This window comes from Drosophila sulfurigaster, chromosome 2L, assembly GCF_023558435.1.
Source record: "Drosophila sulfurigaster albostrigata strain 15112-1811.04 chromosome 2L, ASM2355843v2, whole genome shotgun sequence".
NCBI lineage: Eukaryota > Metazoa > Arthropoda > Insecta > Diptera > Drosophilidae > Drosophila > Drosophila sulfurigaster.
In genome coordinates, this window is record NC_084881.1 from 12,662,884 (window position 1) to 12,685,437 (window position 22,554).

At 35.7% G+C, this 22,554-nt stretch overlaps 7 protein-coding genes across 13 annotated transcripts; 5 read left to right on the top strand and 2 right to left on the bottom strand.

The window, feature by feature from the left end:
- Window positions 1-74: 74 nt before the first annotated feature.
- Window positions 75-6,984, bottom strand: LOC133835246 (uncharacterized). 2 transcript variants are annotated; one of them, XM_062265215.1, is made up of 5 exons: window positions 6,897-6,984; window positions 2,084-2,334; window positions 1,830-2,027; window positions 1,601-1,765; window positions 75-1,386 (listed from the first exon to the last, which is right to left on the bottom strand). In XM_062265215.1, the coding sequence occupies exons 2-5, from the start codon at window positions 2,327-2,329 to the stop codon at window positions 172-174; spliced, it is 1,824 nt and encodes a 607-aa protein (XP_062121199.1). In that variant the 5' UTR covers window positions 2,330-2,334; window positions 6,897-6,984; the 3' UTR covers window positions 75-171. The 2 variants fall into 2 exon arrangements, with proteins under 2 accessions (XP_062121199.1, XP_062121198.1); XM_062265214.1 differs by lacking the exon at window positions 6,897-6,984 and adding an exon at window positions 6,562-6,701.
- On the top strand, window positions 6,827-8,676 carry LOC133835262 (acylglycerol kinase, mitochondrial). Of its 3 annotated transcripts, none has more exons than XM_062265254.1 (4): window positions 6,827-6,966; window positions 7,194-7,397; window positions 7,468-7,594; window positions 7,650-8,676. In XM_062265254.1, the coding sequence occupies exons 2-4, from the start codon at window positions 7,300-7,302 to the stop codon at window positions 8,661-8,663; spliced, it is 1,239 nt and encodes a 412-aa protein (XP_062121238.1). In that variant the 5' UTR covers window positions 6,827-6,966; window positions 7,194-7,299; the 3' UTR covers window positions 8,664-8,676. The 3 variants fall into 3 exon arrangements, with proteins under 3 accessions (XP_062121238.1, XP_062121237.1, XP_062121239.1); XM_062265253.1 differs by having other exon boundaries at window positions 6,875-7,014; XM_062265255.1 differs by lacking the exon at window positions 6,827-6,966 and having other exon boundaries at window positions 7,303-7,411.
- On the bottom strand, window positions 8,620-9,632 carry LOC133835280 (protein trunk). The gene is made up of 2 exons (XM_062265279.1): window positions 9,520-9,632; window positions 8,620-9,456 (listed from the first exon to the last, which is right to left on the bottom strand). The coding sequence occupies exon 2, from the start codon at window positions 9,429-9,431 to the stop codon at window positions 8,721-8,723; it is 711 nt and encodes a 236-aa protein (XP_062121263.1). The 5' UTR covers window positions 9,432-9,456; window positions 9,520-9,632; the 3' UTR covers window positions 8,620-8,720.
- A 318-nt stretch (window positions 9,633-9,950) lies between these two features.
- Window positions 9,951-11,204, top strand: LOC133835269 (proteasome subunit alpha type-1). Its single transcript, XM_062265262.1, has 3 exons — window positions 9,951-10,104; window positions 10,167-10,806; window positions 10,865-11,204. Exons 1-3 carry the CDS (start codon window positions 9,980-9,982, stop codon window positions 11,081-11,083), a joined length of 984 nt encoding a protein of 327 aa, XP_062121246.1. The 5' UTR covers window positions 9,951-9,979; the 3' UTR covers window positions 11,084-11,204.
- Window positions 11,205-11,764: 560 nt separating this feature from the next.
- LOC133835250 (vesicular glutamate transporter 1) lies at window positions 11,765-17,059 on the top strand. 3 transcript variants are annotated; one of them, XM_062265221.1, is made up of 5 exons: window positions 11,765-12,419; window positions 15,125-15,202; window positions 15,263-15,423; window positions 15,490-16,560; window positions 16,633-17,059. In XM_062265221.1, the coding sequence occupies exons 2-5, from the start codon at window positions 15,145-15,147 to the stop codon at window positions 16,831-16,833; spliced, it is 1,491 nt and encodes a 496-aa protein (XP_062121205.1). In that variant the 5' UTR covers window positions 11,765-12,419; window positions 15,125-15,144; the 3' UTR covers window positions 16,834-17,059. The 3 variants fall into 3 exon arrangements, with proteins under 3 accessions (XP_062121205.1, XP_062121204.1, XP_062121207.1); XM_062265220.1 differs by having other exon boundaries at window positions 11,766-12,343; XM_062265223.1 differs by lacking the exon at window positions 11,765-12,419 and adding an exon at window positions 12,793-12,842.
- A 316-nt stretch (window positions 17,060-17,375) lies between these two features.
- LOC133835259 (mitochondrial chaperone BCS1) lies at window positions 17,376-19,442 on the top strand. 2 transcript variants are annotated; one of them, XM_062265248.1, is made up of 2 exons: window positions 17,376-17,446; window positions 18,083-19,442. In XM_062265248.1, the coding sequence occupies exon 2, from the start codon at window positions 18,089-18,091 to the stop codon at window positions 19,385-19,387; it is 1,299 nt and encodes a 432-aa protein (XP_062121232.1). In that variant the 5' UTR covers window positions 17,376-17,446; window positions 18,083-18,088; the 3' UTR covers window positions 19,388-19,442. The 2 variants fall into 2 exon arrangements, with proteins under 2 accessions (XP_062121232.1, XP_062121231.1); XM_062265247.1 differs by lacking the exon at window positions 17,376-17,446 and adding an exon at window positions 17,453-17,581.
- Window positions 19,443-19,845: 403 nt separating this feature from the next.
- LOC133835265 (cystathionine gamma-lyase) lies at window positions 19,846-22,403 on the top strand. Its single transcript, XM_062265257.1, has 6 exons — window positions 19,846-20,046; window positions 20,971-21,167; window positions 21,298-21,388; window positions 21,457-21,724; window positions 21,785-22,112; window positions 22,175-22,403. The coding sequence occupies exons 1-6, from the start codon at window positions 19,903-19,905 to the stop codon at window positions 22,323-22,325; spliced, it is 1,179 nt and encodes a 392-aa protein (XP_062121241.1). The 5' UTR covers window positions 19,846-19,902; the 3' UTR covers window positions 22,326-22,403.
- The last annotated feature ends 151 nt before the right edge of the window (window positions 22,404-22,554 follow it).

Genomic DNA, 22,554 nt, shown 5'->3' on the forward strand with positions numbered 1-22,554 from the left:
AATAAGCTAGTTCACGCTTAAACTAAATCGCATCCCTAATTGAAATTGATGCTTATTAAAATAGTCTTCAACAATTCAAATAATTGTACACAATATAAATTAAGAAGTTTATTGTAAAAAATAACAATAGTTTATTTTAATTAATTAATCAATGCTAGCCGGTTATATCAATTATGTTGTTAAATCAATGGAAATTATTTGATTGATGTCTTTTTTCTCAGTACTCGTTGGATGGGCGGCACACCAGTCCGAAACGGCCACCACTTTCTTGGGCAAATTGCAATTCTCCTGGTTTTGGGATTGCGCAAATGTGTTTGATGTTTGATTAATTTTATCCGAACCATTTTGTTTCGGTTCAAGACTAAATCTGTTCAGTACAGAATTAGTCTTATAATTTGAGAATATGTAGACCGATTGTTGCAGCGGTTTCAGCGAGTTGTCATCTATTGTTTGCGCATAACTGGATAGGGTTGTGCATTCAGCGTTTTCCATCAATTGATGATTATGTTGTTGGCTGGCAGCGATATCTTTCTTATGCGACACAGAAATTATTGCATACGAATTGAGGATTTTGGGTGGTGCCATTTGATCACATTGATCATCTTCGTCCGAGGAACACAAATCAATCGTATCGACAAGAACTTCGCTTGTTGGCGAAATTCGCCATTGGGAATTCAGTGAAGTATCGCGTGTTAATCTAATATTAAGTTTTGTGTTCGTTACAGTTCCAGGTAGTAATTGCTCACCAATGTTCTCGCCCAACTTTTTTAATCGAACCGAGATTGGACGGCACTGCTTGATCAGCGGCGAATTGAGAAACAAGAAGTTTTGCGTAGTATCTCGCCGTTGCTGAAACTGTCGACGGGGAAATGCATAAATGTGCGCGCTATTCTCATGCAATTTCTTGAATGTAATGTGCACATTACTTGGCGTTGGCTTCTTCTCAAATGGTTTCCCATATTTGCAGTTATTCTTATTATTTACAACTAACGGCGTGTAGCAAAAACGATCCAAACGCTCTTGTCGCTCAGACACATACTCTAGCGATATTGTCTGTTTCATTGTCTTCAGTAATTTTTGTCCAGCTGGAGACGATATTGGGATAAATGCACATCGATTGAGGGAAGGCACAGCTCGATTCCTTCGTGCTGATATGCGTTTATTTTTGCTTGTTGTTACCACAACCATTTCTTCATTGCATGAGCTTGCTCCTCCTTGTTTTTGTTTTACAAAATTATGATCGGATTCTTTTGATTGAAGAGCAAAATTAAGCAGAAATGCATTCCTTAATTCTGTATTCTCATTTTTACTTTCAAGTTTTCTTTCTGGTTCCGGAGAGTCACATAATATGACATCGTCCTCTATATTACAGATTTTTTCATGTTCCTGCAAGAAAACATATGTTATTCAATTGCATTAATTATGGTCAGTCGATAATCGATAATTTTTCACGAGTGCGAGTGTGTAAAATGAAATTATAATGATTGATAATAAAGTGATAAACAAATTAAAGGCAAGTTTATAGTGCAATAAGATGATATTTCTTAAAATTTCATATATGCCTAAAGTTCAATAATCAACAAATTAATATTTATCTTACCAGAATAGCTTCCTTGGAGTATAGTTCAGCATCACAGTTATCGCATAGATAAATATCGAACGGAGCAGGTTCGACCATCATGTATTGTGTGTTGTCATCATGAATATCGTTTTTACTTTTATGAAGTAATAAGCATTTTCTACCCTTTAGCATTCGATCATAAGACTGGATGGAAATAAAAACGAATTCAATGAATCAGAAATTATAATTTGTTATATTATTTCCCTACCATGTTCTCATTGCGAAACGTTACGAGCAGTTTATTATTGCGTCTATCATAAAGCGATGTAGTTGAGTTGTAGTTGTTAATGAACCTCAAGCTGGCATGCTCGTACGCGGCCAAATCATTACAGAAACGTAATAAAAATAGGCTTTTGTGAAACTGATAACAAATCACAACAATTTCCTTCATTTTCTCTATCCAATTCTGCGAATAATACAATTTATTATGATAAACTTTAAAGATAACAATTAAAAACTTACCCCGTAAAAGTTTTTCGGCTTTTTGAGTGGTATTCCAAACGGCGCATTTTCTGGCCACCATTCCGGCTCGCTGCAGTCTATTTTCTTCGGCAAATTAATATGTCCCAAAGAGCATTGAACCATAAATGGTATGAAATTTTCCAACTGAGACTCGGTAATCTTGTCTAAGGAAGTTGGATACCCATTTGCAAACAAAAGAGGTAGGTTCGATATCATATTTTGTTGCGATTTGTCCGTGTCGTCCATTGCAACTGAAAAGAAAAATGAAGTTTTTGTTATTGTTCAATTATTTATTATTTGCATCTGGCAACAGCGAAAATTTGGGAGGATGTGATCTCTTTGTTTATCGATGTTGAAAAAAAAGATCGCGGTGATACATAAATTCCAACATATGGTGCTCATAAAACGGAATTATCCAGTTTTCGTAAGTTAAATTTTAACTTTATGACCAGGTAAAAGAGCAGCAAGGGAAAACCTTAATCGCGGTGAAGAAAGTCTTAAAGAAACTGCAGAGAAATTCTTTTTTAAACTTGTAGTTTAATATTGTGTTAAATTTAAGAAAAGTTGCGTCAATTTTCCGCACTGATTGTTATCGATGTGTTCCAATTCCCATCGTTTCTGTATATCAAACACAGGTTTCTATGGACCCTACACTAAAACAAAATATAGCGTATCTTAAATTGAATCAATAAATACTAATTCATTGATAAGAATAAAAAAGCGCACAAAGTGCCTACATTTCTAAATATGTTATGCAGAGAAAAAATCGCCAGGCAATATTAAATTTATAGTATAAATTATAATGTTTAATATTATTAGTATAACGATTCTCTTCCATACTACACTTACCCAACTTTAAATCAAATATGATATTGGCAAAAAACTGAAGTTATAAAAGTAAATCTTCCGAAAATGTACCGTGCACGATCAAACATCTGAGCAGACTGTGTGTCACCTTCGCGTCCGCGAAGATGTTTTTATATTGTCCTACCTAGCACACCAATTTTCGCAAGATGGTGGCTAATCCTATATACTGAAGGCGTATTCTGTTCGGGTGGCTGCGGTGTCAAGTACCCGAACCGCAAAATAAGCGAAAACAACTCAGGGGTAAATATACGAAGGTTTGCATTTGCCAAATATAGTATGCATATTCAAATAATCATAAAAGCGGCAGTAAATAAATGATTGCAAATAGAAATAGGATTCTTCGATCGGCTTCAGTTTCAACTTAACAGAACGTAACCTCGACGTCTTAATAATTTTCTGTTCCACACCACAGTTAGCAAATCTGCAAATGATGCAGTCAAAGCTCAAACGAAACACTATTCAGAGCAATGGTTAGAGTATAACCAGATAACGAGAGGGAGCGAATTATCACATTTCTCTCTTTGTTCTCTCTCTCAGCTACATGCGCTGCCACTATTTTTTCGGTTCCGCTTTGCTAGTTATTTCGCTGAAAATTGAAAATGGCGTTTTGGGTATGTATAACATGAACATGTGTGACGTATCTGTGAGAGATCGTTGTGCTTTATTTTCAATTGCTTTCTTTTGTATCGCTCAGGAACTCATGTTCGTCCTTTAATTTATAGACCGCAATTACCCAATCATAAACAGCGATTACAAGTGAGCTTAAAATTTCCTTGAAATTTTTTTCGCTAAAGCTGCAGAAGATTATGGATAAAACATTTCTTTGCCCTAGCTCTTACGTTTAAGCCAAATCGGTCAGAGAGTGATTTAACCCAGCTTATGCAAACCATTTATTTGATTGAATATCTATTGATCCGCTTCTGACTGTTCGACTGTGAGATACCCGCTACCCATTTTGAATAAAAGCAAAATATTTCGGTATTTTTTTTTTTTTTCAAAATATACATACCAAAAATACAAATAACAACCAAGACCCCTACTAAGTAGGCGTTTTTGCCCATACAAAATTATTTCTTTAATAACTTTCACAATCTGATCGCAATCAAATTTTCAGAAATCATAAATACAGTAGAATCCGGTTATAACGACTCCGCTTATAGTGTCCGACCGGTTATTAAGACGAAAACTCGATGGCTTGGTTGGTCCCCATACAAACTTATATGAAAGAGTCTCCGCTTAGTACGTCTCCGCTTTTAGCGACTAACCGCTTATACCGACGAAATTTTTCAGAATTCAACCGGATATTGCGACGAAAAAAAAAATCAGCGAAATAATGCCAAAAATTTTAAGCATCAAACGACGCTGTTAGAAATGTATGTATTTAACAGTGATCGGCACTCTTGTTGGGTGCGTAGGAGCGTCAGGAAGGTTCTTATATTCTCACTACTCTCTGTTAGTTTTAACTGACGCCTTAGCTTATGCTAAGGAACATTCAGGTATACGATTTATTATGGAAAAACGATGATATTAAATGAAATTTATCAATTTTTTTTGTTTTGTTTAAAAATTAATTTGTTTTATATTAACACCCTATTACGAACATTGCAACCATAAAATAAAAACAAAACAAAAATTTGTTTTGCTCTTTTCGGTTAGTGCGTCTTCCGGGTATAACGACGTAAAATCGTCGGTCCCTTGAAAATCGCTATAACCGGAATCTACTGTACTATAGTTATTATTGTATACAGCAGCTGTATCTTGAAAATTACGCTTGTTATTCGATTTTATTGATTTGCGGGGGCGGAAGTGGGCGTGGCAACAATTTGAAACAAACTTGATCTGCGTGCTCTATCTCTTATAGTCTCTGAGATCTAGGTGTTCATACGGACAGACGGACATGTCTAGATCGTCTCGGCTGTTGATCCTGATCACGAATATGTATACTTTATAGGGTCGGAGATGCTCCTTTTACCTGTTACATACATTTCATGCCGGCACAAAGTTATAATACCCATCTACCCTCTCGGTGGCGGGTATAAAAAGGAGGTTACATCAATGGGCGCGCACTTTCTCTCAGTGCTCCTATTGCTTAGACACCATAGATTCTGGGTTTTAAAACTCGTCTCTCATATCTTTCTCTCCGGTAACGAGTTTTGAGACTTTTATTGTTCTTCAAAAAAAGTCCGAAGTTCTAATATCCTTCTACCTGAGACTCACGCTTAGATGGGTTGCCTGAAATAGACTATTTTCAAGAGTGAACTGGTCTAGGTAGAAATACATCAGCAGCTAATATATATGTACATACATTTACAACATTTTCTTAAGTTCTTCCATTAAGTTCACTGCACCAACTTTTATTTTGTGCCCACTTAATCGTAAATCCCTTGAAAATCGGCAATTCGAATAAAATTTACTCTATACGCCAGGGGCTCTTAAAAATTATACTTATGTAGTGGGAAGTTGTCAGTTACGTAACTTACATATATACTCTGTTTTCTCATACAAAACACGACATCAAGTCGTGTTATATTCCCAAATATAAATATGTATATGCGAAAGTTCCGCGATCTTGAAATAATGTTGATTACCTTTTATCACTCCTCAAAATCTTTTTAACGATCGAAGAAATAGAAAATATATTTAGTGTATTTGAGCCGCGGGAAGCTCAGCATAGAGAACGGGGGAAGAAGAAGCAGCGCAGACGCTAACGCGCACACTGTACAATGCTCACAGACAGCATTGCTATAGTGTGCGTTTTGCTTGCATGTATTAATGTGAGTTGGGTAGGGGTATAATTGTTCTGGGGGAAAGTTGGTCACTCCGCGCACCTTTTACGCGCAACTTCTATTTTAAGGGGTACGCGAATACTTTAGCTGAGGCTCCTTAGGTGCGTCTTCAATGACACTGTGATGCGATCTTTTTATGAAGTCGATTAATACTTGCAGGCTATCGATCAATTTGATGAAAGGACATTTCGATTCATTAATTTCCTTCTAAGGAAATTTAAGGAAATCTCATAAAATACGAGAAGTTTTGCAACAATATTGTTACATAAAAGGATGTACTTATGTATATATATGCGTGAGAGCGAAAAGGAACCATTTTCGCTGAGCAGATTTCTATATTGATATCACTACATTTAAGAGACAAGAACACACTATTGGAAAGTTGCCTTGGAAAGGTGATGGGAACGAAAGCTTTCCAAGCACACTGCCACAAATCCAAAGCGAACTTTCAAAGAAATGTTAATATTTTACAGTCCATTAGAATTTGCTTTTTTGGGAAGGAAGAGACCAAATGCTATTACTCTCCAAAATCCGCATGTTGTTTGAAGAATATATACATAAATACATACAGAAGTAAATATGTATGTGGTGTTCAAAATAAAATACATAGTATTCATTAGAATATGCTGTTGTATATTTTTATATATGTACATATATATATAGGGGTACATTAACATGAAGTTGTTGCCCATTTTTACTTGTGAATCAAATCGAATATTTTATGCTTAGGCATGGGAACGTTGTGCACAGCACACACATACTTATACACACAAGAATTAATTTGTCCATATACATAAATTGAGATTACATTAATGCTATACGTACACATATATGTTTTTAATCACGTATGTAGAACTTTATGACAGCACTGAGCAAATTGTGGATTGAATGTTTTAATTTAGTGGTGGCAGCTTTTTATCAAATTATATTTAGTTTATCCAGACACAATTGTGCCAGCATACATACATACACATGCATGTATTCACACATTATTTAGTTTCTCATTTGCAAACACAGTCAACGTTGTCATATATGACAAATCGTTAAAAAAAAAACGTATTTAAAAACGTAATTGAATGTCGCTTCTGGTTTAAAAATTACAAAACTAATTACATGTTTTACACCATCAATATGAGTTGTTTTTCTTAATTTTTTTTTACCTCAAATCGTTCTGCAATCGGAACTGTGAAATCAGAACAGAAAATAATTCGATGGTGGTCAGTCACTGCAGTAGGTATCGATAATCGCAGAAAAAACATATGATAAATCGCATAGACTGTAAGATTATTTATCCTACTCAAATAGTACAATTATTATTAATCATATTTATTAAACATGTGCGTAGTTTAATAAATTGGTATTTCTTGAAATTTATTAAAATGCTTTTCGATTGCCTTTCATTTCGATTACATTTGTGTAGTTTTATCGAATTTGTTTTAATACGTTTCTTTCCGTAGGCTTCCAATATTGACGCTATTTAATCGATTTAAATTGTTGGTGGCCAGAGTACAAAAATAAAGATTGTTTTTGTAGTTAGATAGTTTATATAAACAGACTGGAAAGATGAATGTGCTACGAACTATTCGAAACAATTGGAAAAAAAGTGTATTCTTCTCAGGACTTTTAGGATATGGCATATCCACATTAAAGACAAACATCGAGTATGCAATAGATAGTATAAGTATAAAAATTCACCCATGTGTTTGTTTATTAACACCAACTATTTTGCAGAATTAAACAATATATGAATGAATTCTCCAATGATGTTATGCATGTTGGGCAAAATACGCAAGGAACCCCACAAAATGTTCTGGTTGTGATGAATCCTATTGCCAACAATAAAAAGGCCGAAAATTTGGTAAATAGCGTTATTGCTTATAATTACTTTTTCATTCATCATTTTTGGTTTTTAGTTTAAAAAGTATTGCGAACCCATACTGCATTTAGCTGGCTATTCGGTTGAAGTGCTACGCACCAATTATATAGGCCATGCCAAGGCCTATGTAGAGGAGCTAAGTAAGCTGCCCGATGTGATTGTTGTTGCCGGTGGCGATGGCACAAAATCTGAGGTTATAACCGGTCTCTTGCGTCGTCAGGGCAGCTCCTGTCCAATTTCATTTATTCCTCTGGGACGCGACAAACAGCCAAAGTCGTCATTCTTCAGTTTGAGCAAACAGCATGAGCTGGACTATGTGATACAATTGTGTAATTCCTTGGTGCCACTGTTGAAGAATCAGTCCAAATACGAAAGCGTTATTCAATATGATGTTCTTAACGATGCTGCTAGTGAGGAAGGTGCTGCCCAATTGAAACCCATTTTTGGCCTAAACGGTTTCTCGTGGGGTCTGCTGAAAGAGCTCGACAACAAGAAGGATAAATATTGGTATCTGGGACCCCTTAAGCACCATATTGCCGCATTTATCAGATCATTTTCCGGCAACGTCGATTGGCAATTGGATACAGATTATGTCTACACACCTCCATGCAGTGGCTGCAGCAATTGTCGCGTGCAAAGGGACAAAACGCCGCCCAATAAAGGTTTCTTTACAAAGAAACTTGTGTCCCCTCAAAATGGAAAGGTGGATGCATCGTATAAACTAGTGGTGAATGAGAAGTGTTCTTCAAATCAGGAGGGATCTATTACATCGAACCAAATTAATATTTCGCTCAATCAGAATAGCGAAAACTTTGACGAGCTGGAAAGCAAATTTATTAATTCGTTACAACCAGGATGGGAATTCATCAAGAATATTCCCAACATTACGAATAAGACAATAGAGCCTAATTTTATTGTTAAGAGCAGAACGATCAAGCTTTATCCATCGGCGAATACACCAAATATATTCTATTCCATTGACGGCGAGGAATACGAACCACGACCAATCAAAGTGTCCATTGTCCCCAATGCAATTAAAGTGTTTTGTTGAAATTTCCTAGTAATGATTGTATAATTATTTATTAGAGGGACATACACGTATAAATAGCTAATATAACATCACACATTCACAGCAAAAATTGACGGCGATCTCCTCCCAGATCCACAGTTGGGTATAATCGTTGATGAACTCATCCGAAGTGATCAAAATTAATTTATCACTCACGTGAATACATGATCCCGGCTTACGACGCAGCACTTTGATGGTAAATGATTTGGGTTTGCACTTGAAATGACCGTACCAACATTTTTTTGCAATACATTCGATCGATCGAATATAGCGCGGAAAATAATTTAAACCCAAATCAATCCAGTTGATGATTGAAGAGCATTCCCAAGGCCGAGTTTTAAACATCTCATGTTTTCCGGGCCCGCCTCCCTCGAATACATTTCTTACGTTAATGGTTTTCCTCTTCAATGAGTCTTCTTCCTTTTTTTCGTGATAAGTGAAATGATTTGTCTCCCAGGCCGGAAAGCTGCCCAATGAAAGCACATCATCATCCGCATAGAATGGTACATCAATCGATGACCTCTTTGCTCCGATTTTAGTGGGGTCTTCTTTGGGGCCATTTCGACCCGAAGGAGGTTCAATGCTCATATACCGTGGGTTATACGCTTGTCCCAGAATCATGCTCAGCGACTTTGGTGACAGTTCCGCACAATAATCCTCCAGTGCAGCACTACACAGGATTCCAGCTGTGCAGCAAAGCTCGCAAATCCAAAACAAACTCAAGCTCCTATGGGATACCACAATACCCATTTTGTTGGATGATATCAGGCTACATCTGTGTATAGAAACATTTTCTTTTAACGCTTTTTAGTTTTCGTTTTGTTAATCTGATTCTTACATATTTAAAATAATAAAATCGACCGCAACAATTAAAACTTGATTTAGATATGGGGAATTCTTCAAAGTCTAGCTTCTATTGTGAACTTAGTATGCAGGTCAAGCTGAGCTTGCAAGTTAAAAGAAAAAAATTTTTCATCTACAGCTCAAGATATCAAGATACAAAATATTTTGAATTCTTAAAAATAAAATTTAATATGATTATTTTTAATGAATAATTTAATTCTTGGCATTTAAATTAAAAACATGTTTCAAATAGACTGCGATATATTTATGAAATTTGAAATTATTATGGTAATTCATTTCATGTCTTTTGTTAATATATTTATTTATTTTTTAGCTACTGTTATTAAAAACCAATTACAAAATTAATTTTTATTTTCTTAAGATTTATTTTTAAACATGATAAGTACAATAAATGCACTATCGTTAATCAGTGAATATATCGATACAATTTCAAAATGGCTCGTGCAATATGTGCTGTGAACTTCTCGAGTTGTCCATCACTAACACATTTGGATTGTCATCATTCAATATTCAGCATTCAACAACTTGGCCTGACCGACAATTTTTTAAATAGAAAATGGTAAGTACACATTATTAAGTAGCAGTAATAACAATGAAATAATAACTATATTATAATTGCAGTTTCGCAATCAGTACGACAGCGATGTCACAGTGTGGAGCCCCCCAAGGGCGCCTCCATCAAGTAGAGTACGCAATGGCGGCTGTAAAACTCGGCACCGCAACTGTTGGCCTCAAAAATCGTGACTACGCCGTTCTTGTTGCTCTCTGCAAGCCGGCTTCAGAGCTCTCCGCTTCGCAGCGTAAAATCATTCCCATTGATGATCATCTGGGCATCTCTATAGCTGGTATTACGGCCGATGCACGAGTTCTCAGCAAGTATTTGCGCTCGGAGTGCTTAAGTTATAAGCATTCGTATGGCTCGACATATCCAGTGTCGCGCTTGATAACCAATTTGGGCAACAAAATGCAGACAACAACGCAACGTTATGATCGTCGTCCCTACGGAGTGGGTTTGCTCATCGCTGGTTACGATGAGAAGGGTCCTCATATCTATAAGGTGGAACCATCAGCAAATTTCTTCAATTGCAAGGCAATGACCATTGGGTCGAGATCTCAAAGCGCTCGCACCTATTTGGAACGTCATTTGTCCACATTTAATGCCAGCTCTAAGGATGACATTATTTGCCATGGCATTCACGCTATTCGCAGCTCATTGCCCAACGATGAACTCGTCTCCAAAGACGATGGCGGATCTCAATTGGTATTATTCACTATGATTTATTATTGTTAACATTGTAAACTGATTTACCTTATAACAGAACATTACTGTGGCAATTGTTGGCAAGGATCAGCCGTTCAAAATCTTATCCGATGAAGAAAATCTGCACTATTTGGAAATGGCCAAAAAGCGCGGCGGCTCAATAATCGTCTCAAAGGACGACGACGATGACAAGCCATCGCCAGGAGATAGCGAGGAACCAGCTCCTTCGACTGCTCGTGATCCACAAGTTGCTGTGGCCACCATGGAAAATCCTTAATTGTAACACATACTATCCGATGTTTAATATTTAATAGTCATCTAATAAAGGTGTATGAAATATTATTCTTACTTTTATAATTAAAATGAAAACGCGACATATATAATATTGAGGGTAACAATGTGTGTTTTTAATTTATATCGTTCCACAAACATAAAATTCAACTTTGTCCCAAATGATGATTACCATTTAATTGTACTATTGTACAGAATGTTGATATTGTACCATGAAGAAAAGTACGAGCTTGCAGACGTGAATATGTATGTGTGTACTAACTAGTGTGGAGTTGCCAACGTATTTGAAATGTACCATTTTTGGTAATAGTGTGGGAAGCGTGTTTGGTGTTAATTAATAATGATGGATGGAAGTAAAACGATTTAAATTGTGTTTTTGGGTTACCTTTAATTGGTTGTATATTGCGTTTCTTGTAAGGGATCCACTCAATTTATTATTATATACTTAAATTATTTTGTATATATAATGAAAAATTAAAATTAATGTTATCAAAAATTATTGCTCTGCTGAAATATAAAATTCAAGATGAATTTTTGAATTCATTCAAAACAAATTGAACTCGAAACGGATCAAAACATTACCCACCGTTTCCATCGATTATTTATATGTGGGGGTTGGTTTCGCATATAAAATTATCGATAAACACTTAATGTAGTTTGGGGGTTTGAGACGGATCAAGCATAAATTAAACAAACTTTTCTTAAAATAAAATACAACTGTTTAAGACAGTTTTTCATATGGATTAATATTCCAATCAGTGACCATTTAACAGTTGGCAACTTTGTTAATGAATCGAAAATAATAAAAGTTGAATGCAACATTTACGCATAATTTGAATTATTCAAATTAGATATTAAAAGAGGAAATGAAAGAAAATCACAAATAAAGCGAGACTTCCGTATTTAACAATGTTCTCCGATTAGTGAAAACTCACTGCTAAGCAAGTAATTAAGTTGCGATCTTAAGTTAAGTTGTATGAACTAAAAATACATGTGTGAATACTCCATAATAAATCAGCTATTGATTGATTGCTCCACATTTATCGAAATGGAAAGAAAAGCTTATACGACGAGTAGTTTACGACGAACATCCATTGAATGTACTTACATAGACACATTGAAACGAGCGAAGCGAGTGGTGAAATAACTCACAAATAAATTCAAAACAATTTGAATAACTACAAAATAACATTGCCTACGTATGCGTATGTGTGTGCCAATGAATGGATATAACTATAATAAAAAGGTATAACCAAACGGAGTTGTAATCTGCTAAACTATTTTGACAACAGTCTCTGAGTAAATAAAACAACACGGCAGAAGTGAGTACGTGTGTGTGTTTTTGTTCAATCAAAACATATAGTATGTACATTCACACATACATACATACGTACATGTATATAAATAGTCATGTGTTTTTACAAATGCTTCTGGTCTAACTGACTTTGGTGATTTGTCACATTTAATAATGCTGTGATTGCGTGTACACATTTATAATTGATTATTAACATATTAATATAATTTATTTATATATATGTTATTAGGAGCAAATTTATGGGCAGTGAAATAAATAGCCTATTTCAATTCCAAATCATTTCATGAAACGATAAAATCTTTGATGAGTCCTTTCGATAAACATGCAAATTCGATTTATTGATACGAAATTTGGCACTAGTTGCACTAAGTGACGTGTAATCAACACAATCATGCATTTATTGGAATAAAACCTCACCACAAGCTAATTGGTGAACTAATTGTTTTGCTACTGGTTGTAGAGCTCATTGTTTATCCGATAAGTCTCAACCGCAATTTATTATTAACTTCCTTGAAGGATGTGTGAATGTTAACCCTCTAGTGCCCAAATTTTCTTTTCCAAAAAAAAAAATTATTTTTGGATTCAGTATGTATCAAAATTGAATGTTTGTTTTAAAAAAAAATTTATTTTTGCTCGGATCGAGTTTTATATGACTATAACCTTGGACCGCCTAGAGGCGGCTTTGGGAAGCTAGGCCAACAAAAAATTAGGTAATCAATTCTTTTGTTCACATGTTTTATTATAAATGATATTAAGATGAGCACCAAAAACAAATAAAATAACAATTAAAACTAAAGTTACTTAAATTTACAAAGCTTCAAATATTTGTGTACAAAAAGTTCGTTTACTTATTTGTGATGAAAATCATAGAAACAGTCTTTTTTCTGGGAAAAGCACAGGTTTATATTACATTAGTACAACCAGGAAGCTTACAAGTTTTTTTTGTCAGCGCGTGATAAAAACATTGGAAAATGCTCGACGGCATCATAACGTACATTATTAATCGGAAGGAAAGTTTTCCTCCCTGTGCATTTATTTTCCTTTCCATCAACTTGTCGAGGGCGCCCCGGTCCTTTTGGCAGATTAGGAGTTTGTAGCATACAAAGCAGATATGCGATCTCTGATCGAAAGTTTGGCAATTGGTATTTTGCGTTATTAGCGTCTGGCTGGTTTATTCGGTGGAACAAAATGTAAGCGTTTACCATGGCCAAATCAAGCTATGCGTAAATAGTCGGTTTGTATACTTGTTGCTCTTTACGGGAATTTTATATCGACCTATAAGTCCGTCCATTAAGTCGACACCGCCCATGTGACTGTTGTATTCGTGGATAACATTTGGGCAATTTATGTCAACGTACTTTTTTTCGGAACGAACAAAACGTGAAACCTGACTTTTTGGATTCGTTTCATTCAGGAAAGGCTTTATGCCCGCGTAAGTCGAAGCAAGTCGGACTGCCTTATTGTCCTTCCAAATCGTCAAAGACAGTTCGACTCCTGATACAGATCCACAAAATTCTGTAGAATATCCACGCACTTGTTTTTTTGAGGTCGCTGTCAGTTGGCAGCTTACAATTTGGAATGCGATTCGAGCGAATAGTTCCCAAAGAAAATATTCCCCGGGACTTGAGATATACAAGAAGCGGCAACGAAGGAGTAGGACTTCCGCGTGAAGTTACACAAATCTCTCTAGCCAACAAAGAATCCAACATATGTAGCACTCTTTCAATCGCTTCTTCATCATCCTCATTGACAGGAAGTGCTGCCTCGCAAACATCATTAGTCAAATCGTCCTCCAACTCTTCTTTTCCATCCGTATCAATATCAAAATCAATAGAATTTAAAAATTTTTCAATCTCCACGTCGGAAAGAGCTGATAGCTTATTCACTTGTCGTCATTCCATGTCTACTGAAGCAATTATTTGTACTTAAATATGTCATAGATTGTTTCCCTTTCAAACTTACCTCATAAATTTTTTTCCCCGAATTGTCCCAAGACCGCCTCTAGACGGGCTACTTTATAAATGCAATAAAAAGCTAACGAAAACTTATTTTTAGTGTGGGTTGCGTTTTTTGCGTCTTTGAGACTATCAGCAATACGGTACAATTTTTTTTTCCAGCAGCAAACTATTTATAATATTCTAAAAAAATATTTACATTATGCACTTCTTACAAAATAATTACTTCGTCCGAGTTGCACAAATTTTCTACTTCAAATGAATACAGCAGCTTGCGCAAGCTCTAGTATGTATACCAAACGCAACCAACTTAATTTTTGGACTTCCCCGAATTAGAAAAACGCAAAACCGAGTCAAAAGGAATGAAAAGAATAAAATAACGGTACTTTTATCATTACCCGTCTAGAGGCGGTCTTGGGCACTAGAGGGTTAATTTGCCTTTCAAGTTGGCAACGACAAAATATATTTACATATATGGATAATTTTGGGAACCCTCAAATTGGGTTGCTTTCCTTATAAATTAAGCAAAGGCAAAATAAAAAGCAAATTTTTATATCGACTAACCTCCACACACAATATTTAAAATAAAAGAGATGTCTGCAATTATTCGGATATTACTTTCAGCTTACATTCAGATGGCTTGCAATAGATAAATAGGAAGATTGAAGCTTTAATAAATGTTGTCCTATAAAATATTAGTTTATAAAAACTTCATGCATCTAATTTTAATCCATACTATTTATCTTTGCGATTTTAGAACTCCATAACGTCAAAATAATGTATTCTGCTCCCACTAAACAACCTCATCCGATTAAGAATCGGACAAGTTTTAGAGGTAAGATTTTTAGTAACCAACTTGCCTTCAATCCCAATTTGTAACAAATTTATATTACAGATAAAATTCCAGCGCGTTTGGTTTTGTATTTCCTATCATGGTCTGGGTTCCTGGTGTCCTTCATGATGCGCAATGACATGAACATTGCTCTGGTTGCAATGATTTCCAATAGCAACGCGACAGAATCGTTGAACAATGAGCATACTTCCAAGTTAAACTTGGTAATGCTGAACTTTTCGAACTCGTTCTTGAACTGTATCTAATCTAACATTGATGTTTCCTTTTAGGGTGGCGCAAGTGACGATCAAATATCTGGAATTAAATCTTGGATCATAAGTTCATTCTTTTGGTGTTATGTGCTCTCCCAAGTCGTGGGAGGCATTGCTACTGAAGCTCTGGGAACGAAATCCGTATTTGGATGGTCACAACTTGCAACTGCGTTATGTAGTCTGCTAATGCCTTTGGCCGCCGAAGTGCATTATGCGGTCGTGATAGCTCTGCGTTCAATTCAGGGCTTTGCTTCTGGATTGACGTGGCCTGCCATGTACGCCATTGTTGGATACTGGATACCTCTGTCGGAGCGTTCGCGTTTCATGTCAAGCTTTCAAGGATTCAGTATTGGAATAGGATTAACGTATCCGCTATGCGGATTTATCATTACCAAGTTCGGATGGCCACCTGTGTTCTATACAACTGGTTTATTGGGTGTCAGTTGGTGCATTCTATGGTACGCATTGGCCTTCAACACGCCCAGGGAGCATCCTCGCATAACGAAGGAAGAACTCAACTATATTGAACTGAATGTGGGCGAGGAAGTATTAAATTCAGTCACCATGAAAGTGCCATGGAGGCAAATCTTCTTGTCCCTACCGGTGTGGGCGATTGGAATAACAACCTTCGGTCGAATTTTTGTGCATTACGTGTTCATAACGAGTGGACCCACATTTATGGATTCCATTCTGAAATTCAAGGTTTCGACTAATGGTATTGTGTCTGGACTGCCTTTCCTCGGATCCTACGTTTCCGCCGTGCTCTTTTGCTATATTGCTGACAAGCTGCTGTTACACAAGATTATGACCTTAACCAATGTGAGAAAAGTATTTACGGCTCTTTCGCAAGTTGTTCCTGGACTGTTAATTGCTGCCCTTGGTTACATTGATAATATTGGAGTTCTTCTGACATTTTGGTTTATTGCTGTTATGTTGATCACAGCATCGTATGCAGGTGCAATGGCGAACATCATTGATCTCGCGCCGAATTATGGACACTCTGGAGCAGTCTTAGCATTCTGTCAAACAATTCATATGTCTGCATCATTCATCTCGCCTTTAACCGTTGGATACATAGTTACGGACGAAGTAAGTCTAATTAAACTCTATTTGAAATCAATATTTTCATAATTTTGTATTTATAATCTTCGCCTCTTTTAGAAATCAATCAGCCAGTGGCGCATTATATTTGTGATCTCAGGAATCATTGCTGTTGTGACTTATATTTTCTACCAATTTTTTGCCACCGCTGAAATACAACCTTGGAATGCTTTGCGACCTATTAATAATCAGGAAGATGAGGAGGCAAAAATGGTACCGAGCAAAAAGGCTGAGAAGAAATACATTCCCAAATCGACATGAGCGCTGGAATCACATAACTATTTGTACTATATACGGTTCTTGCGTTCTTAATTATATTATGTTGTTAATGAATTTGACTAGTTAAAATTTGACAACTATTAACAAAAGGGTGTAGATACTGTTAACTAATGGGAACATTCTTTAACTCTTGTGATAGACATAGATATTTTCTTGTAAATACAAATATATAACAATGTTTTCCTATTTCTAGAACATTAAATATCAATATTGCATTTTTCAATATTTTTTGTTAGTGAATTTGCATCTAAAGGAATTTCTCCCTATTAATTTCATTACTACTGCTATTCTGGAATGGTTTAAATGAAATAAAGAGACGAAATCGGGAAATCTTTAAAGTATTTCAAATGTCCCATTTAAAGTGGATTTCCGTTAAAAAAAATAAAAAGTTAATAATTCACAACAGACAGAAAATCAACTCATTAAAATGGTAATATATAAATATAAAGGAACGTCTATTTTCGATAACATAAATTGAATAGTCCAATTTGTTCTTTTATACAAACTGCGTTGATATTTATTATCGATAGTGCAATCGATAAAGGTCAGCTGTTTTTTATTATATGAACGTGTTTATGTAGTTGCTTATGTTTGCGTAAGTACATTAGAAATTGTAAAAGCTGAATAAAATTTGGTCTAAAACGAAGCAATTGAATGTTAAAACTGTCAATATGAGATTGTAGATTTGTTAAAAGTGTATTTTTATTAGATAAGGGTGCAAATATAACAAGTGAGTGCGTGATTAACTTATGAAGGCCTAAAGTAAACAACAAATGTATTGTTATGTATTTATTTATGTATTTACTGTTTGTAGCTAGATACCACATAGTAATCTCAACTTACATACAATTTTATGTGTTAGACATAAATAAAACAATGGGAAAGTGATAGATTAATAGAATGACATACCAAGAATTTTGCCGGTTTATAAGAGCTCTAAACAGTTAAATTGCTATTGGAAAGGTGATGATTTTAAATATTGTATGCCAATAAATTGACAAACATTTACTACATACATATATTAAGAACACAACACAGTTTTCATTAGTGTACCTTTTTAAATTGGTACTTTGCTGCAAGCAAATTTTTTTTGTTGAAATGTACCATGTTTGTAAAAAGTATTTTGGTACAAAAGTGCCACCTTAAGTACCAATATATAAACGCTTCTACGATTTCTACATTTCATACATTATTTTGTCGGGTTACATACATCATTTCAATATTTTTACAGGTGAAGATGGCCATCGGTGAACTTATCTCAAGTTTATCGTCTAACCCATATTTTGGGGCTGGCTTCGGACTGTTCGGAGTAGGAGCCAGTGCAGCGATACTGAGGAAAGGTCTTCAGGGTGCTGTGGTGCTATTTCGTCGGCATATGATGATCACTCTGGAAGTGCCCTGCAGAGACAAATCGTACCAATGGCTTTTAAAATGGATCACCATTAAGGGAGCGAGAAAGACACAACATTTGAGTGTGGAGACGACATTCTTACAGAATGACAACGGAAAAATTCGAACCACTTACGACTTTATACCGAGCATTGGAAAACATTTATTTCAATACAAAAGAAATTGGATTCAAGTGGAGCGCACAAGGGAGCAACAAACGTTAGATTTACACATGGGAGTGCCATGGGAATCTGTGACGTTGACAGCGTTTGGCAATAACAAACAAATCTACTTTGATATCCTGGAGGAGGCAAGACAATTAGCCTTGCAGGCGACTGAAGGAAAAACACTTATGTACACGGCAATGGGCTCGGAATGGAGACCATTTGGACATCCCCGGCGACGTAGACCTGCCAGTTCAGTTGTCTTAGACGAGGGCATTTCGAGTAGAATCATTGCGGACTGTAAGGATTTCATTGGAAACTCCTTGTGGTACACACAGCGAGGAATTCCATACCGCAGAGGCTACTTGTTATATGGTCCTCCAGGATGTGGCAAATCAAGTTTTATAACTGCCTTGGCTGGCGAATTGGAGTACGGCATTTGTTTGCTAAACTTGTCGGAGCGTGGACTCACCGATGATAGGCTAAATCATCTAATGAACGTGGCCCCAGAACAAACTATAATCCTACTTGAAGATATTGATGCTGCATTTATTTCGAGAGAAGCGACTTTACAGCAAAAGTCTGCTTATGACGGCTTGAATCGCATCACATTCAGTGGCTTGTTGAACTGCCTCGATGGCGTTGCTTCCACAGAAGCTCGCATTGTTTTTATGACCACCAATTACCTCGATCGTTTAGATCCAGCTTTAATTAGACCAGGTCGCATCGATTTAAAGGAATACATTGGCTATTGTACTCAACATCAGCTCGAGCAAATGTTTAAAAAATTCTTCGGAGAGCAAGAAGTTGCCAAATCGACGGAATTCGCTCAACGAATTGTTGCCACAGGTCGCACCGTGAGTCCAGCGCAAATTCAAGGGTTCTTCATGAGACACAAGTCTTCCCCTCCACAGCTAGTTGTGGACAGTTGTCATAGTATTTGGGAAAGCGATGAAAAAATAGCTATTAGTTACGTTAATTAAATTGTTAATTTTCCAAAATGTTGTGTACAAAATAAAATTGTAAATTGCAACTTTATATACCATATCGTTTAATATTTTAATAGTGTCAATAAGGGAATTTATTTACTTCCTCAAATACTGCACTCTCAGGGTGACAATTTAAAAATGTTTTTATTTATATATACAGCCAAAATAGATACTTACATTAAAGTAATTTACAAAATTGTTATAAAATGTAAACAAGTAAAATATTAATTTATTATTATTATTTATATTTAAAATATAAAAAGTTAATTAATAGAATAAGTTAAAAAAGAAAGCCTAAAAAATTACAGATTTGAAAGCCCGTTGGAAAAGGTAAATTTGAAATGGAAATTTGACCATCGATAATATTTGGCGATAGTCGAACCAATCGCTTATCTATTCTGGTTCTAAGCAAGTGTGAATGACCTATCGATCACAGAAAACCATCGTTGTTGATGAAGCAGTGATTAACAAGTGTTTGTCGCGTGTGGTTCGTTTTCAGCTGTTGTAAAATGAGTTTCAAGAGTCAACCCAAAGGTTTTGCCACCAAATCCATTCACGCTGGACAGGATCCAGAGCAATGGAAGAGTGCCAGTGTTATTCCTCCCATTTCACTGAGCACAACCTTCAAACAGGATGCCCCTGGAGAGCATCGTGTAAGATAAAATTTTATGATGCAAACATGTGCAAAAGAAAAGTGTATTTATATCTCCCACCACAGCAATATTGTCTTTCCTATTAATAAATATTTGACGCTTTGTTGGCACAACTGATAAATACCAATCTACATATTCCATGTAAATATGCAGAAATTCATGTACATATGTATGTATAAGTAGATACGCATTAGCAGTGCTATCGATAGATAAGCCGGTAAACGGCAGATAAATTTTCCATCATTTAGAATTTACATTTGTATGCATGTATGTACATATGTTTGTGTACATTGTGTATTTTGATTGTATTGTGTCATCATACCGTGGTTAAATTTTTATTTAAGCCTGTATATAATAATAAACACTTATCTTAAAAAAAAGTGAATTAAATAGAAATATATGTTAAATCATATGATAGTTGAACAATGATAATTTAAAGCATTAATCTTAAATTCTAATTGGTTTATTGCGTGGTTAGTTATCTACATAAATTTATTGAGATAGTGATATTTATTATTATCGTTTAATTATGCAGCTCACTTTGGCTTATCAATATAATTAAACAATAATAATAAATATCGTTAATCGTATGTTATAAATTCTGATTGGAGTACATCATGTTTTGTTTGTGCGTTTATTGACCATCAGTCGACAACGGGAAAACGGTTTATATTTAGAAAATTTGAAAAATATGTAAAGTCATAGGTCTCAACTGATTTGAACTATTTCGCAGATAAGTGTCTTTAGTAAACAGGCGAGCCTGTTGTCCAAACCAATTTTGCCAAATCATCGTAGATTTAACATAAAAAAAAAATGCAAACTCATTATATATAATTAATTTAAAAATACCCCCTCGAAGATTTTAAAATTTGAATGAATCAACAGATATTGTGCGATATTAATTCCTGTATACATTAATTCCAGGGTTATGAGTATTCTAGAAGTGGCAATCCAACCCGTAATGTCCTGGAGAAATGTTTCGCTGCTCTCGATAATGCCAAGTATGGATTGACCTTCTCATCTGGTCTGGGTGCAACAACTGCTGTTCTTACTATGCTCAACAGTGGCGATCACATTATTATGGGCGATGACGTCTATGGTGGAACCAACAGACTTATCAGGTAATCTTTAATTTCAGTATTGCATAATTATTATTTATTTTTATAAAATTCCTTTTTTTAATATTTCAATTCTATATTTTTAATTTTGAAAACTTTTTTAGTGATAATAAATTCTTCATAATATTTTCAGACAAGTGGCCTCTCGTTTGGGAATAAATGCAACTTTCGTTGATCCAACTGATTTGGGTGCTATTAAAGCAGCATTTAAACCTGAAACTAAGGTATTTTACGATAGAACATCTCTTAAACATATGCTATACTAATATATTATAATTTCATTTATTTCCAGCTCATTTGGGTTGAGTCTCCAACGAATCCCTTGATTAAAGTCGCTGACATTGCTGCCATTGCCAAGATCAGCCATGACGCTGGCAATATTATTGTGGCCGTGGACAACACTTTCCTGACTTCGTATTTCCAACGTCCCCTTGAGCTGGGAGCTGATCTGGTGTGCTATTCCATGACTAAATACATGAATGGACACACCGATGTTGTTATGGGCGGTATAACCATGGATTCTGAAGATCTTTACAACAGATTGAAGTTTTTGCAAAATGGTAAATATATCTGTCACTCTCTCTATATATGTAGATTTTAAACTATATTCTTTCTTGCAGCTGTTGGCATTGTTCCATCGCCGTTCGATTGCTACCAAGTGAACCGCAGTCTGAAGACTTTGTCTCTGCGTATGCAACAACATCAGAGCAACGCGCTGCAAGTGGCCAAGTTCCTGGATTCGCATGCTTTCGTTGAGAAGGTGCTACATCCCGCTCTGCCTTCCCATCCACAGCATGAGATTGCCCTTAAGCAGACCTATGGGTACAGCGGCGTATTCTCATTCTATATTAAGGGCGACCTGAAGCATTCATCAGCTTTCTTGAAGGCTCTGAAGATTTTCACTTTGGCTGAAAGTCTTGGCGGATATGAAAGCTTGGCTGAATTGCCGTAAGTTTCACAACATAGTTTAACATGATTGATTTTTAAATTAACTTTCATGTTATTTATAGTTCCGTTATGACACATGCTTCCGTTCCTGCTGAAGATCGCAAAACTTTGGGCATTACTGACGGTCTTGTTCGTTTGTCTGTTGGTCTTGAGGATGCCGACGATTTAATCAATGATCTGAGCCAGGCTCTAGACATTGCAGCGAAGGCATAAAATACAAATCCACATCCCCATCATGTAAAATACGCCCTGAGTGTCCTATTTAATAATAAATATTGTAATTATGCAAAAGCGTGATATGTTTATGTTGGATGATATCCCAGTTAAACTTTTCACTTATCTATAGAATTGATTAGTAGCCAATACTGTTAATTAGTTATTAACAAAGGCCTAGGTGTGTATAAAACACGTAAAAAAAATTAAAAAATGTTACAAAGCAGAC

Bases quoted from the DNA above. Each gene is read 5' to 3' on its own strand.
- LOC133835246 (XM_062265214.1), bottom strand. The intron at 1,766-1,829 runs GTAGGGAAATAA...ATTTCCATCCAG, and splicing joins CGTTTCGCAATGAGAACATG to TCTTATGATCGAATGCTAAA. The intron at 1,387-1,600 runs GTAAGATAAATA...GTTTTCTTGCAG, and splicing joins ACTCCAAGGAAGCTATTCTG to GAACATGAAAAAATCTGTAA.
- LOC133835262 (XM_062265254.1), top strand. From the start codon at position 7,300: ATGAATGTGCTACGAACTATTCGAAACAATTGGAAAAAAAGTGTATTC. The intron at 7,398-7,467 runs GTATGCAATAGA...ACTATTTTGCAG, and splicing joins ACATTAAAGACAAACATCGA to AATTAAACAATATATGAATG. The intron at 7,595-7,649 runs GTAAATAGCGTT...TTTGGTTTTTAG, and splicing joins ATAAAAAGGCCGAAAATTTG to TTTAAAAAGTATTGCGAACC.
- LOC133835280 (XM_062265279.1), bottom strand. From the start codon at position 9,431: ATGGGTATTGTGGTATCCCATAGGAGCTTGAGTTTGTTTTGGATTTGC.
- LOC133835265 (XM_062265257.1), top strand. From the start codon at position 19,903: ATGAGTTTCAAGAGTCAACCCAAAGGTTTTGCCACCAAATCCATTCAC. The intron at 20,047-20,970 runs GTAAGATAAAAT...CATTAATTCCAG, and splicing joins ATGCCCCTGGAGAGCATCGT to GGTTATGAGTATTCTAGAAG. The intron at 21,725-21,784 runs GTAAATATATCT...TCTTTCTTGCAG, and splicing joins ATTGAAGTTTTTGCAAAATG to CTGTTGGCATTGTTCCATCG.
- LOC133835259 (XM_062265248.1), top strand. From the start codon at position 18,089: ATGGCCATCGGTGAACTTATCTCAAGTTTATCGTCTAACCCATATTTT.
- LOC133835269 (XM_062265262.1), top strand. From the start codon at position 9,980: ATGGCTCGTGCAATATGTGCTGTGAACTTCTCGAGTTGTCCATCACTA. The intron at 10,105-10,166 runs GTAAGTACACAT...TTATAATTGCAG, and splicing joins AATTTTTTAAATAGAAAATG to TTTCGCAATCAGTACGACAG. The intron at 10,807-10,864 runs GTATTATTCACT...ACCTTATAACAG, and splicing joins ACGATGGCGGATCTCAATTG to AACATTACTGTGGCAATTGT.
- LOC133835250 (XM_062265221.1), top strand. From the start codon at position 15,145: ATGTATTCTGCTCCCACTAAACAACCTCATCCGATTAAGAATCGGACA. The intron at 15,424-15,489 runs GTAATGCTGAAC...GTTTCCTTTTAG, and splicing joins ATACTTCCAAGTTAAACTTG to GGTGGCGCAAGTGACGATCA. The intron at 16,561-16,632 runs GTAAGTCTAATT...CGCCTCTTTTAG, and splicing joins GATACATAGTTACGGACGAA to AAATCAATCAGCCAGTGGCG.